Source organism: Tursiops truncatus, chromosome 14, assembly GCF_011762595.2.
Source record: "Tursiops truncatus isolate mTurTru1 chromosome 14, mTurTru1.mat.Y, whole genome shotgun sequence".
NCBI lineage: Eukaryota > Metazoa > Chordata > Mammalia > Artiodactyla > Delphinidae > Tursiops > Tursiops truncatus.
Window position 1 is genome coordinate 36,332,315 of NC_047047.1, and position 13,280 is coordinate 36,345,594.

The 13,280-nt window shown below is 53.2% G+C and overlaps 1 protein-coding gene across 2 annotated transcripts; it reads right to left on the minus strand.

Annotated features, from left to right (window-relative positions):
- Nucleotides 1-5,510: 5,510 nt before the first annotated feature.
- On the minus strand, nucleotides 5,511-13,280 carry OTX1 (orthodenticle homeobox 1). Of its 2 annotated transcripts, none has more exons than XM_033838467.2 (5): nucleotides 13,162-13,280; nucleotides 11,981-12,049; nucleotides 10,219-10,425; nucleotides 9,089-9,240; nucleotides 5,511-7,802 (listed from the first exon to the last, which is right to left on the minus strand). In XM_033838467.2, the coding sequence occupies exons 3-5, from the start codon at nucleotides 10,313-10,315 to the stop codon at nucleotides 6,984-6,986; spliced, it is 1,068 nt and encodes a 355-aa protein (XP_033694358.1). In that variant the 5' UTR covers nucleotides 10,316-10,425; nucleotides 11,981-12,049; nucleotides 13,162-13,280; the 3' UTR covers nucleotides 5,511-6,983. The 2 variants fall into 2 exon arrangements, with proteins under 2 accessions (XP_033694358.1, XP_033694357.1); XM_033838466.2 differs by lacking the exon at nucleotides 13,162-13,280 and adding an exon at nucleotides 12,413-12,564.

A 13,280-nucleotide genomic window follows, 5' to 3' on the forward strand; every position in this document is an offset into this window, starting at 1 on the left:
ATGCCCAGGAACATAAATGGAATAATGTCCTAGGAAACAATTTTCAGTTACCAAAACTCGAATTTATGCCCAGAAACATAAATGTAGTAATGTCCTAGGAAATAATTTTCAGTTTACCAAAACTCGAATTTTGAACTCAGATAAAGATGTTTGTTGATGTCAATCTGGTAATCTGATTCATAATATGGTGTCTTTTTTAAAAATTAATGTTTGTTAACATTTTAGGTAGCTCTTATAGCCAAATGAACATGGAATCTGAAGACCGAGTTCTGCCAAACTCTGCCACTTACCAGCTATGTGATTTTGAGTAAATAACCAAACCACCCTGAGCGTCACACCAACAAACCTCACAAGACTTGAGAACAGATAAAGTGATTTATATGAACAATATTGTATGAGCCCCAAAGATGGGAAGCTCAATTTCCTCAATACAGTGCAAAAACTACTTTCCACAAATTAATATTTTTACTCACCTTTTATTATGGGAAAATTTAAATACACAAAAGTAGAGTGTAATGAAGTTGTATGTATTCTCACTCAGCTTCAACAATTAAAAACTCATAATAATTTTGTTTCATCTATACTCCACCCATTCCCTCTCTTCCTCTAGTATTTGAAGCAAGACCCAGACATCATATCATTAACTTCCTAAGAGCTAAAAGTCAATGGCCTCTTTTCAGTGTATGTACAGGTATACGAAGTCCAACAGAGAGGTATGAGCTAGAAATATGAATTTGTGGATCACCAGTGATGAAATCAAGAGCTGAAGCCACAGCTTTGGATGAGGTCAAATATCCATGCTTGGGAAACAAGAAGATAGATTCTTGTGGTGCTCCTTTGTCAAAAAATATAAGTAGATATAAGCACAGTTTTTCTACCAAAAAAGAAACCCTATGGATTTTTAAAAGGCCAATAGAACTTTCATATCCTATGGTTTTAACTGTTTTTCTGCCTTAAAAAGTGTCCCTATAGATATTAATAGCCACTACTCTAAAGGATTTACCAAAATCCCTGGGACAATAATAGACATAATTGATGTAACACCAAATTTAAACACTGATATTATGACCTATCTCAAATCTACTTTTCAAAGTATTTGTTGAGAACTTGTTGCTCCGGTTATATTTTCCTTTCTCTTTAAATTGTAGAAACCTGTTTTATACTTTCTTTTGTATGTATATTTCACAATAAAGTTTTTAAACTAAACTTTAAAAAGAAAATATGATTCCTGCATTTAAATAGCTATGACAGATGATGGTATATCTTATAAGCATTTAGAGCTTTGAACAGACATAATATTTGTGTACTAAAAATATTTTATAAGCTCTTTAGACACCAAGTTGTTGAATCAAAGACCATTTATTCCTACATTTTAATTAACTTTACCCCAAATGTCAAAATTAGTTATGATTTATTTATATTCTACTTCAATCCTGAAAAAATTGTGACTCAAGTTCCTTAAATCCTAATTTTACAATCCACTTTACAAGAATTTCTAAATTTCCTAAAATAGTTTTTATAAGATGTTCAATAAAGATTAACCTTTGAAAAACAAAGTACTTATGACACTTGGAATGGAATGGAACTGTGTGTCTTTTATTTCATTAGTCACCAAGTAAATTATTCAAAGCGGGTAGGAGAGGTACAATTTTTAGAAACACAATAGATTTTCAATGTTTAAATTTTGATAGGTCGGCATTTAATTGAGCCTAAGTACTATTTGATTAGAAAGTACTCCAAAATATTTTTAAGCATATCCCTATCTTTGAAGTAATAGTCCTAGAAATAAGAATGTATAGTTTCAAAATTAGGAGATGGATTTTAGTTGTGAGCACACCATACATTTCTTTGCTTTATTTTTTTCCCTAAGAAAAAACTGGATATATTTAAAAGCAGTTTCAACTTTGACTATTTTATGTAACTGCCATTTCACCTAAATAACTGAAGGTTTTTTGGAAATATTTTTGATTTTTAAAAACTTCTGGAAGACTTCACCTAAAGTGTTCTAAGTAAAATCCAACTCATTTTAAAAGCATGATTAAAGAATCACTAGGTCAAAATGTTCCCCTCTCCCACCAAAAAAATCCAATTCTTTTTTCAGATATCAATAAATATCAACAAGATGATTAAGAAGCATAACTGCTTTATCAGGCTCCATCAATTAAACACAGCCCCTCCCCCCCAAAAAAACCCTCTTCTTCAAATAAGTATATTCCAGACACTCACACATTTAATTAAACAGATTCTTTCTTAAAGATAATGGAGACGTTTTCTCCTTGTCAAATAAGCAATGCATTGTTATTACTTAGTATTGTTTTTTAGTTGGTGGTTTTTCCTATAAGTATTGTTGAATATAAATATTCCTTAGTTAAAATTAATGAGCTAATGAGCTTTTTTCATTCTCATTTTAGACAATGGGGGAAGGGAGAGACAGTATGGAAAATATAGAATAACTCTTTGAGAACTTGTTAGGTTTTCAATTAAGGAATTTTATAAAGATATCTTGATGCTGTTCTTAAATTAATTCTGCAACAGAAGCCAAGTGGTGTTTTTTTTTTTTTTTTGGTCTTGAATAGTAATGATACAGATTTTCTTTACCAATAATGTATATATTAACTACATTTAATATATCAGATACATTTTATTTCTGTATCTCTAAAGAAAACTTTAGTGCCTGTCATTGCCTAATGACATCAATAACATTCATTTATTCTGCCAAAGTCATGAATTTATCATTTTCACAACTGAAAGAAAATTCACAATTTATCTGTGAAACTATTTTGAACAAAATATATGAAAAAACTGGTAATTTTCTTTTGACACAAAAATTGAAACCTCTCGGTTTTCTGGTCTCTGAATCCGGCATGAATTTGCTGACACTCGGTGCCTTTTTACCTGTTTTTCCTCTCACGTTTAATACCCCATAGAATTTTTAAATTTAAGAATATTTTTCCAAAAAAAAAAACATTTACAACGTTGAGAAATGTTTCCATATGCCCTCAGTAGCTACTAACCATAAAATACTGAAAAGCTCTACAACAAACGACGTTACTTCACTGAATCTTTTCAGAGCTTCAGCAAATTAATGCGGTGCTCCTGAGATGGTTTTAAGAATTTTAAAAAATTATTTAAAAAACACAAACACGACCTATCCTTTAGCCCTAAAGAACCTCACATAAGTTCACTGTAAGGTAGGCTTTTTTGCCCCCAGAGTCTGAGCAGAGAACACAAACCATGAGTAGAAAACATGAAGATTTCGTTGAGCACTAAAAGGAACAAAACTGTTGACGTCTTAACGTTGCTAAGTGTTCTGAAGTTGCTTAATCTCCTTAAATTGCTTCAATTCTAGTTGCTTCCATTGTGTCTCTAACACCAAAACCCAAACAAACCTCTTCCCTCAGAAGAATGGCGAGCTGAGGGCGGTTCTCAGAGAACCTGCCTGTAACAGGTGGCCCGGAAGGACCTGCCGCGCTCCCGCCGCCGCCGCCTGCACTCGGCGCCGCTTGGGCGCCCCCACCCAGTCCGGCCACTTCCGGCCGCCCCCGCCACGGCCACGCACCTTCCCCGCTCCCCCGAGCTCCCGCGTCCCGGCAGCCTGAGTTGTCCCAGGGCCTTCTCGCTCCCGGTTTCCACTCAGCGCCGCGGGGCCTCAGCACAGGCTGGGAGGCCCTGGAAGAAGCACGTGCCTCTTCTCGAGGCCTAGTCCCCCGGGCGGGAACTCCTGCCGGGCCTCCGTGCGCCCGGCCGCTGGTCCCCGTCTGTCTGAGTACGTGGGCACCGAAGCTTCTGGAAGCCGCCGAGGGGCCAGGCCACGGGGATGCGTCTCACCTAAGTGCCCGCAGCCTCGGCCCAAAGTGTGAGGTTCTGGAACAACCCCGACAGAGTTGGGCCAAATAACAAATGCGACGTAATTGAGCCCCAGGGGGTTGAGTACCTTGCTCCGGAGGGCACACGGTTGTCCGAGCGGGTGCAGAGCCGAATCTCGTGGTTTCATTCCACCGCGTAGCCAAGAGAACCGCTGGGCCGCACAGAACCCGCTTCAGGGAGCTGTGGCGGGAGGCTGCCCAGAACCTCGAGCGGCCTTGGCGGCGGCTGCGTGAACCAGGGCGGCCCTGGGGAAGGCCAGGCAGGGTCGGCTGAGGAGGGCGCCCGGTAGGCCCTGAAGCCCCGGTGCCCAGGCTTGTGCCGCGCGAGCTGGAAGCCTCTTTGCGCCGGCCGGGACTCCCTGGCACGTGTGGGCCCCGCATTCCAGGGGCCCCGGCGCACACCGAACCGGCGCGCTGGGTCGCCCTCCACCGGTAACGCCGCAGGGCCAGGCTGGGAGGGGCAGTGGCTGCGCCCTCCTTGGGCCTTTAAGTAGTCGGGGATATTGGGCTTGTTGGGTGGGAAGGCGTGGGCCTACGGAGTCCGAGACGGGCCTACGGGGTCCGAGACGGGCCTACGGAGTCCGAGACGGGCCTACTGAGTCCGGAGGGAAAACGCGGCCGAGAGGGCTTCCCTCCAGTCGGGGCTTGCAGCACTGAGACCTAGCTCGGCGCGGGACCCTGGAGGAGGGGGTCATTCTCCAAACCCGGCCTCACGTTGTGTTCTCAAGTCTTACACGGAATGAAAAGAATAGGATGTGTCGGTCACTTCGCAGGAAACTTTTCGTTGTTTCCTTATTTCCCTCCCGCCCATGGACAAGTTGAGCAGCTTCTGGACCTTACACCCAGGAGGTTTCAGACCAGAGTATGGACTCTAGGTCTTCTGGAGGATCATCTCACCCCATCCCCACCCCTACCCCTGTCTTCCTCAGGGGAAGGTGGAACCGTCCTTCCGAACCCCCTTGTGTGAGCCAGGAGTCGTCTTCCCCTGCCAAAGTGAAACGCGTCCCTATCGACTTTTCTAGATTTTGTGTTTGCGTTTTAAAGAAACTTAGCAATACGAACAAAGATATTTTGGCTACTTCTGGCAGGGTCTGAGGGTTTAAAGGGACATCTTAGCACGTGGAAGGGATGACTCGGATTCCCCCGGCCTCCGTGAAGCCACCGGGGACAGCTCAGCAGAAAGGAAGGTCGTCTGCTGCCAACATGCAAGACACGGATCGGTTTTTTGTCGTTTTGTTTTCTTTTCCTTTTTGGCTCAGCTCTGAGAGCATTACAGACCTATCCTTTCCCGCCTCCCGACCCTCTTCCCCTCCCCCTCTTCTTTCTGGTGCAGGCAATTAGGGTGAAGAAATCAGTGCCAGGCTCCTGCCTCTGAAGAGAAAGGAATTGCTTCGGGAATTGAGTCCTGACACCTGTCTCTGTCCTGGATGGCGAGAGGGGATACGGGGTCAAAACGCCTGGGGGAAGAGGCCGGGCTGACCGGGAGGGGGGACCCTCCCTAGGAGAGCATTTTTTTGGCCTCCAGCTTCACACAGGTTATTAACACGCGGGTTATTAACACGGGGGGGTTCCTCTTTTTAGTCCCCTCCACCCACCCAAGACCAGGACCTGGGCTGGAAGCAGAAGAGCAACACTGACAAGCCGTTCATTAATTTGCATTTATTTTCGGGAAATAATGTAGATAAAGGGGGCGGAAGGGGACTGCCTTACATTTCAACAAGTAATTTGCGATCTTCACATCGGACAAATCAAATTTACAAATTACTTTCCCACCTACTGGACGAAAAGGCCAAAGCCAAAACTGATATACAGGCGTGGGTCCTCCGCAGATTTCGGAGAATGAAGGTGCACTAAAAACTCACTAGACAAAACAGGGTTGTTTAAAGAGAGAGAAGCCGACAGAGGAATTGGAACCGGGGTTTGGGGCCTGGGTTTGTTTGTTTTTCCATAATGCTGTATTTTTATTTTTATTTTTTGTTTTCTTTTGGTTTTGATCTCTTAACTGGAACTGCGACCCTGTGCTTAGACCTGGTGAAGGGCTCAGTCCTGCGCCCCGGCCCAGACTAGCCCCCTCCCCTGTACCCTGACTTGGCTCTTGCCTTCACACTACCAGACCCTCCCGATCCTCCGCGCGCAGCTTCCTGAAACCAAACGATTCTCTTTAATAAATACACAGAGGGAGAAGGTGTGAGAGGGCAGGGAAGCTTTGCAACAACTGAAAAAGTAAAAGCGCCATCGTTTGAGGAAGAGAGGAAAGGGGACAGAGGGAAAATATTTTTTGCTTTTGTTATATATATATGTGTATATATATATGCTGTATATATCTTAAAGTTCTATTTCTTGGACTCTAAGACGAGATATGCTCAGTTCAACCAACAGCAACTAAAAAGTTTAAGTGGTCCCTGGAACGGACCTGACTATATACAGCATTCCCGCCGAAGCGGAAGACTGAGCCAGTTCTACGCAGGGCGGGGCTGTGCGCGAGAGGCTATGGGTGCGCTCCTCCCTCCGGGCCTCGTCCCAGCGCATCCGGCTGGGGAGGAGGAAACGCCGGGAAGCTCTGGTCTGCAGGCGGGGAGCGGGGCTTAGGGCAGCTGAAGGGGCGGCAGTCTGCACGCGAGAAACGCTTAGTGGTTGTTTTGATTTGGAGTAGAGTATGGGTGCACTCCAACAGGCAGACACATGCCAGTTAGTGACTCCAGTGTCCAGAAAGAATAAATTAAAGTGTAGGGCTCAAACAGCAAGTCAGAGCGAAGAGCCTCCGAAGGCTGCAAGCGCATAATAACTGTCCAGAAAGACTAGAAGATGGTGACTTAGGAGTTCGTTAGGGGTTGAGGAGGGGAGCACACAGCTCTCCCATATAGAACTTGTGGGCCAAGCCGAAGCACCGGTCCCCTCTTCCAAGGGGTGGGCAGGGTTTGCACATCCCCCAAGCAAGTGGCACAAAGATGAGGGCGGCAGTGCAGCAATGGGCATCTTTTGGGAGCATGAAATTTCAGGTCTGGAAAAGCCGAGGCAAAGGCGGGCAGTGCAGCAGCAGCAGCAGCAACAACTGGACGGGGACCACGGAGGGCGCAGGTAGTTGCGTTTCTTCTTCTCTTCCTCCCACTCCTGGGCTCACAAGACCTGAAACCTCCATGAGGCTTGGTCCTTATAGTCCAGACAGTCAGGCGAGTTGAAGTTGAGTTTCCAAGCGGAGGAAGCGGCGGCGGCGCCAGGCTCCTTGTAATCCAAGCAGTCGGCAGAGTTGAAGGCGAGCCCCGAGCCGCCGTAGCCCTGGTGATGGTGGTGGTGATGGTGGTGGTGGTGGCCTGAGGACTGGCTCAACGGGTGGTGCGCGTGGGGATGGTGGTGATGGTGGCTAGCCATGGAGGAGGGTGCCATAGGGCTGAGCTGGTGCGGGTGGTGGTGCGAGTGCATGGGCGCTAGATATGAGCTGCAGTCCACGCCGCCAAAGTAGGAAGAGGAGGGCGCGGGGTAGCCCTGGCCATAGCTGCCGCCCTGGCCGTAGGACATGGGATAGGAGGCTGCGGCAGAGGCGGCGCCTGCGGCTACCGAGCGCTGCATACACGATGCGTTGCTAGGCGCGGCCAAAGGCTCGGGCACCGACACGGAAGCGGGCGCTGAGCCGGGCGAGATGGAAGCCGGACTCCAGATGGACGAGGCAGCCGGCGTACTCAACGACGACGGGACTGCCACCGCCGGGTTCCCGCCCAGGCCTGCAGCCGCTGCAGCCGCCGGGTTGGCCGAAGCGCTCGATGCGGAGCTGGAGGACGAGGCGGAACTGGACACAGCAGGCGGCGTGAACTGGCCGCTGCTTTCGGAGCCCGAGCTCTCCCGCACCGGGGAGGACTTCTTCTTGGCTGGGCGGCTCTTGGTCCCGCTCCCGCTCTGCTGCTGCTGGCGGCATTTGGCACGGCGATTCTTGAACCAGACCTGCAGCGGGCCGGGTGGGGGAGAGTGTGTCAGGGGGAGAGTAGAACTTGCCACTCCCCCGCCCCTTGGACCAACACCCGGCCTAGGATCCGCATCCCTCTCCTATCGACGCCTCCTCCCCTCCCTATCTCCGACCCGGCCAGACCTTGCATTCCCTGCTCCTCCACCCTCCCCCATCCTTCTGCTCAAAGACCCTCCTCTGGCAAAGTAGGGATGTGCACTCCCCCCCACCCCCAGCGCAACTCTGCCGGAGGGCGGAACATTTGTGTCTGTCCAGCCAGAAGTTCAGCCATCTCTAAACTGATGCTGTTGGCTGCTTCCCAACAGACCTATGTATGTTTGGAGGCCCTGTCTTCTATGAATAGAGCTCAGTAAACTGCGGAGAGGCACAGAGCAGGCCGCGGAGTGGGGGACAGTCCCCGAGTTTGGGGCCGGAGCCCCTCCGCCCCTGCAGGTCAGGTGCTGGGCAGGGCGAGAATTTGGATGGGAGCAGGAGCAAGGCCAGGAGGCTGAACAGAGGCAGTACTCGGGGGACTAGGGAAGGAAGCCTGGGCAGAATTTCGTTGGACTTCTTGGCTCCAAGTGGGGAACCAAATAGGACAGTCATAAAGTTCTCAGTCCTCCTGGAAGGCCCCGGTACAAGACATGGCATTCCTGTTCTCTCGAGCCTCTGGGGGGAAAAAGGCAAGATAAAAGGCCTTTGAGGAGAGTTCTGAGTTATAATCCGAACAGTATTTTCGGGTCCCTTTCAGCGCAAAAACAGAAACAGCAAAGCTGGTAGCCAGGTTTTGCGTTCGGCATCCTCTCCGGGCAAAGGAAATGTCTAATCAAACTGGCGCCACCCGTGGGGCGCACTCCCAGACAGGGCACCAGGCTCTGGCCAAGCCCCACTCTTCTATTTCCAGGATCCCCGGGATACAAGGCAAGGGCGGAGGAAGAATTCAGGACCCGGAAGGAAACTGCCAAGTCCTGGGGCGGCCAAAGAGGCAGGGGCAAGTGTCGGGCTCTCAGGGCACGTTACCTTCGGGAGCCTCGCTTGTCCTCCGGCAATCCTAAAAAGCACTTTGGATAGCAAAGGCGCCCCGGGGCCAATGGCGGAATCCAGGGCTCTAAGCTAGCTCCTCTAACTTTGGCCCCTCTGCCAGGCCCGGCCCAGCGCTAGGAGGAGTCTGAGAGGGGCTACCCAGCCTGTAAGCCCGCCCCGACACCAGACCCCCATTCCCAGGCCCTCTCCAACCAGCCCCAGCACCCCACCCCCGACCCTGAAGTCCCGCGAGCGCGCGCACCTGGACTCTGGACTCTGGCAGGTTGATCTTCAGCGCCACCTCCTCGCGCATGAAGATGTCAGGGTAGCGAGTCTTGGCGAAGAGTGCCTCGAGCACGTCCAGCTGAGAGCGCGTAAAGGTGGTGCGCTCCCGTCGCTGCTTCCGCGGGGTGGCTGAGGGGAAACGCGGGGGCGCGTCGGGTCAGTGGTGGCCACGCGGACTCGCGCTAGAGGACGCGGACCGGCCCCAGGCAGGCTCTGAACCAGGCCGTTGCAAAAGAAAGCCGAGCTCCGAGCAAAAACAACTCCCCAGAGAGGCCGAGCCTGACAGCCACAGGTGGGAGAAACTGCATGTGTGAGCGACTGGGAGCCAGTGTCTCCGGTACTCCAGGACTGCCCCCTTCCCTGCCTCTCAGAGGTTAAAAAAGGAAGAGAAGTTATACAATCTTTCTTCCTTCACTGCCCCCCTCCCAACACTCTCCCTGGCTGGAAGGTGGGGAAGGGGTGTGCAGAAACACGTCCTGGAAAACACTTTCCGAGGGAAAAAATGGGGGTGAAGAAGTGGAACCTAGAAAAGACAGCCAGGATTCTGCTCAAGTTGTCCACATCAACAGTGCAAAAGTTGGTGCAGGCCACCCGTCTAGAGGACAGTTTAATTAGGGAGGGAGAATCCCCCCTCCTCAGCTCAGCCAGTCGCTTTGCATAAGGCAAGCTCGGCCCTTCCTCTCAGAGCCTAGCAAGTGTCCATATTCCTCATTCAATGTTGGGGGGAAAGGCATAGATCCTTCCTCTCTCCCTCTCTCTCTCTCTCTCTCTCACACACACACACACACACACACACACGCACGCACACACACCACCCATGAGAAATCGAATCCGTGGGTAAATGCGCCCTGTGCTGGCAGTGGGAGCACAACGGGAGACAAGGTGCCCGTGTGGCCAGGCAAGGAGGGCTCACGTCTCACATTTTCGCCGCCCCGGCCATCCTCACCGACCCGCGATTCTGCCCTGCGAGCCTGCAGCGTGTCCTGCACCGTAAGCAGACTAGGCAACCGGTTCCCTGGGCCGATCCACGACAAAGTTTGTGCTTAAACCCGGGAGGCTGGGGATCCCCAAGATTTGCAGGGGCCGGGGGCGGGGGCCGGTGCTCACCCGGATAGCCCACGGAGGGGTGTAGGAGGTCCATAGCCGGCCCGGCTAGGCCCAGCCCGTTCATGCCGTATGGGGGTTGTTTGAGGTAAGACATCATGCTAACAGCTGGGTGGAGGCGCCCCGAAGGATCCAGGGGGCCGGGGCCGGGCGCAGTGCGGGGCTCCCACTGCGCAGTCCTTCAAGCTCTGTTGCGTCTGGGGGCCCGGCCTATGGAGACACGAGACACACGGAAACCGTCACTCCCAGCCATCACGGCTTCCTGGTCTTGTCCGAGGCAAGGAGTCACAGGATGGGGAGGGGACGCCGGTTATGGAACTGTACAGGGCGGTCAACTCGGCTCTATAAGGCCTTAGCCCAAAGACCACAGCTTCTTTGAAAAGTAAAATAGTTGGATCATGATCTCCTCTTTTCGGGCTTGGAATGGGCCAGACACTCATAGGGCGACACTAGGAGTGAGGAGAGGTTAAAATCAGGGCCAAGCTTGGGAGGTCAGAGCCTGAACCGCAGAGTCGGCTAAGACTAGGCAAAATTCTGGTCGGGTGGGAACGGGCCTCACATCGCACAAGAAAACATTTGCTCGGCCCCCAGGCGGCAGGAGATCCAGAGCATGAGGCGTTGTTTCAAACGTCTTTGAAAGTGGGACGCACAGGTAGACTCCGGAGAGCCCAGGTGAGGCACTGCGGAGGGCTAGCGGCACCTGAGCCTCTCCAGGACGCATTGCCCACTTGGGAGAGTGCGACCTGCCAAAGTCTCCTCGGCTGGGTCCCGGCCCTAGAGCCTACAGCCGCCCTTCCAGTTGACTTCTCTGTGCCCAGCCGCTGAAAGACTGCTTACCCGGAATCCCACCCACACCTCGACCACAGTTTCAAGGCCAGGTCCCGCAGAGGCGACCAGAAAGGGTCACTGTACAGGTGGCGGTTCTAAGACGCCGCCCGAGGTCACCGGCGCCTCGCCACAGCCGCAGGCCGTTTTTCGTCAACGCAAGCCGGTCCTGGCTGCGGACAATGGGGTCCCGGCCGGGGTTAAAAGGTGACCTGCCCAGCGCCCCAAGTGTCTGGCGGATTTGGGAGGCCTGAGTGCAGCAGGTCCGGTGCGCTCCCCGCCTATCCTACTAGCTGAACCCGCGGCCGCAGGACCCGATCGAGACTAGAGAACTAGGCCTCTGGGGCGTAGCTCGCTCTGACCCGGGCTGGAAGGTCGACGCCTGGCTTCCCCAGCTGCCCCCAAACTGAGGCGCTACAATCAGGGGTCAGGAAGTGGCGCTGGGGGTGTGGGACTGAGACCCCAGAGGACCTGTCGCTTTACCCCGCTTCAAGGAACTCAAAGCAGACCTGGGACCCGGGCTAGAGAGTTTAGGGAAAGAAAGAAGTTAGAGCTAAAGAAGCCTCCCGCTCCCGTCCCCATGGGACCTGGGCCGGGAGAACCTAGTTTGCAGGGAAGGCGACAGAAGGGAAAGAGCCTGGGCTCTGGGGCCGAAGGAGAATGGGAATCAGCCGCGGCGACTCATCTAGGCTGCTGCGTGAGTTTTCAGACTTTCTTCAAACTTAGCACTTCAGCTCGGTTACTTCGGAGGAGGCGGGGGAGGGGCGCGGGGCCGCAGCAGAGCTCCGGGGTCCGCAGCGCAGCAAGAGGGGAGCCAGGTCGCCTCCCAGCCCCGCCCACGTGCCGGGGACCTGGGAAGCGGGGACCCGTTTGAGGACGGGGAGGCAAGAACAACCGACGCATTCCCAGAGTCCCGGGCGGCTCCCGGCTTTCTCCTTACCTGCCCTCAGCTGCCGGGGCCGCTCACCATCTACCTCGCACCCTCACACGGACCTTCCAGGCAGCCAACCTGCAAAACAGAGCAGCACAGGAATTACCCGCCGGGTTGGGCGGTTGGTCTAGGACCCCCGGATTTCTTTCTTTCCCCAACTTCCCTCCTCCCTTTCTCTTTCTTTCCAGTGGCTTTGTGCGTGTCCCTCCAGGTTTCACTTTATTTCATACACACACTTTGTTTGCAAAGCCCTACACGCTCCCGAGACACTGCCTCGCCCAGGACCGCGCCGAGGGGCCGCAAGGAGGAGGGTGGGGGTGAGAGGGGCAGAGCTGGGAGGTGGCTCGAGGTTGCCGTGGCACTCCGTGCAGCGTGGAGGCGGTGGGGGCTGGGGAAGCCCCGCAGAGGCACTTCGGAAACTAAATAAATCAAGCGATTTACCTTGTCGGAGTGGCTTGTCTGGCCGGGTTGTTTAGGTGATTGGAAATGTAGCCTGATGAAGATTGATCACCTTTCTAATGCCCTCCCCGGGTATGTGAACGCGAGGTGAGTGCGTAACCGGGCTAGGCTGCCAATCCCTGGCCCCGCGCAGGCTGAGTGACAGGGAGCCGGGCAATGGCAGCACGAGCCGGGGGTTACCTCCGCGCGCCCCCGCCCTCCCCCGCCCCCTGCACCCCGCCCTCACCGCCCGCCCGCCCGCCCCGCCCCGGTCGCGCGCTAACTCCGGGGCTCGACTGGCGGCAAACGCGGCGCAGAGCGACGCGAGGAAGACGAGCGCAGCGCGGGAGCCCAGGCCGTGGAGGGGGACGCCGGTCCCGAGGCCGCCCCGGGGCTCCCCGCCCTTCTCTCGCCCTTTTGGCGCCCTGGAGGGAGTGGCAGAAGGAGGCGAGGTGCTGGAGAACCGGTTCTCGCTCTCCCGCGCGCCACCCAGCTCGGCGGCCCGGTGGGCGCGAGGACCTGGGAGCCGCGGGCTGGAGGGGAGCGGGCCCCCGTCCCCTCTCCCGGCGCCGCGGGCCCCAGTGTCTTCATCCACCGCGCCACCATCCGCAGAGGGACGCCGCGGGCGGCTCGTGCTGGCACAGGCTACTTTGCTGAGCGCGGGAGCAGCTCCCAGTGCGCAGATCCCGCCTCGGCGCCTCAGGACTCCCGCGCCTGCGAGCAGCACCCGCAGGGGAGGCATGGCCACTTACCTGCTCTTCGGCGTCTCCTGGTGTTCCCAGTCCCCACGAAAGGTGTTTGCAAATCCTAAACGCTTCTTTTGAAATGTTGGAGCGCAGAGTCCCCTCTCCCTTACACACACACTCTACTT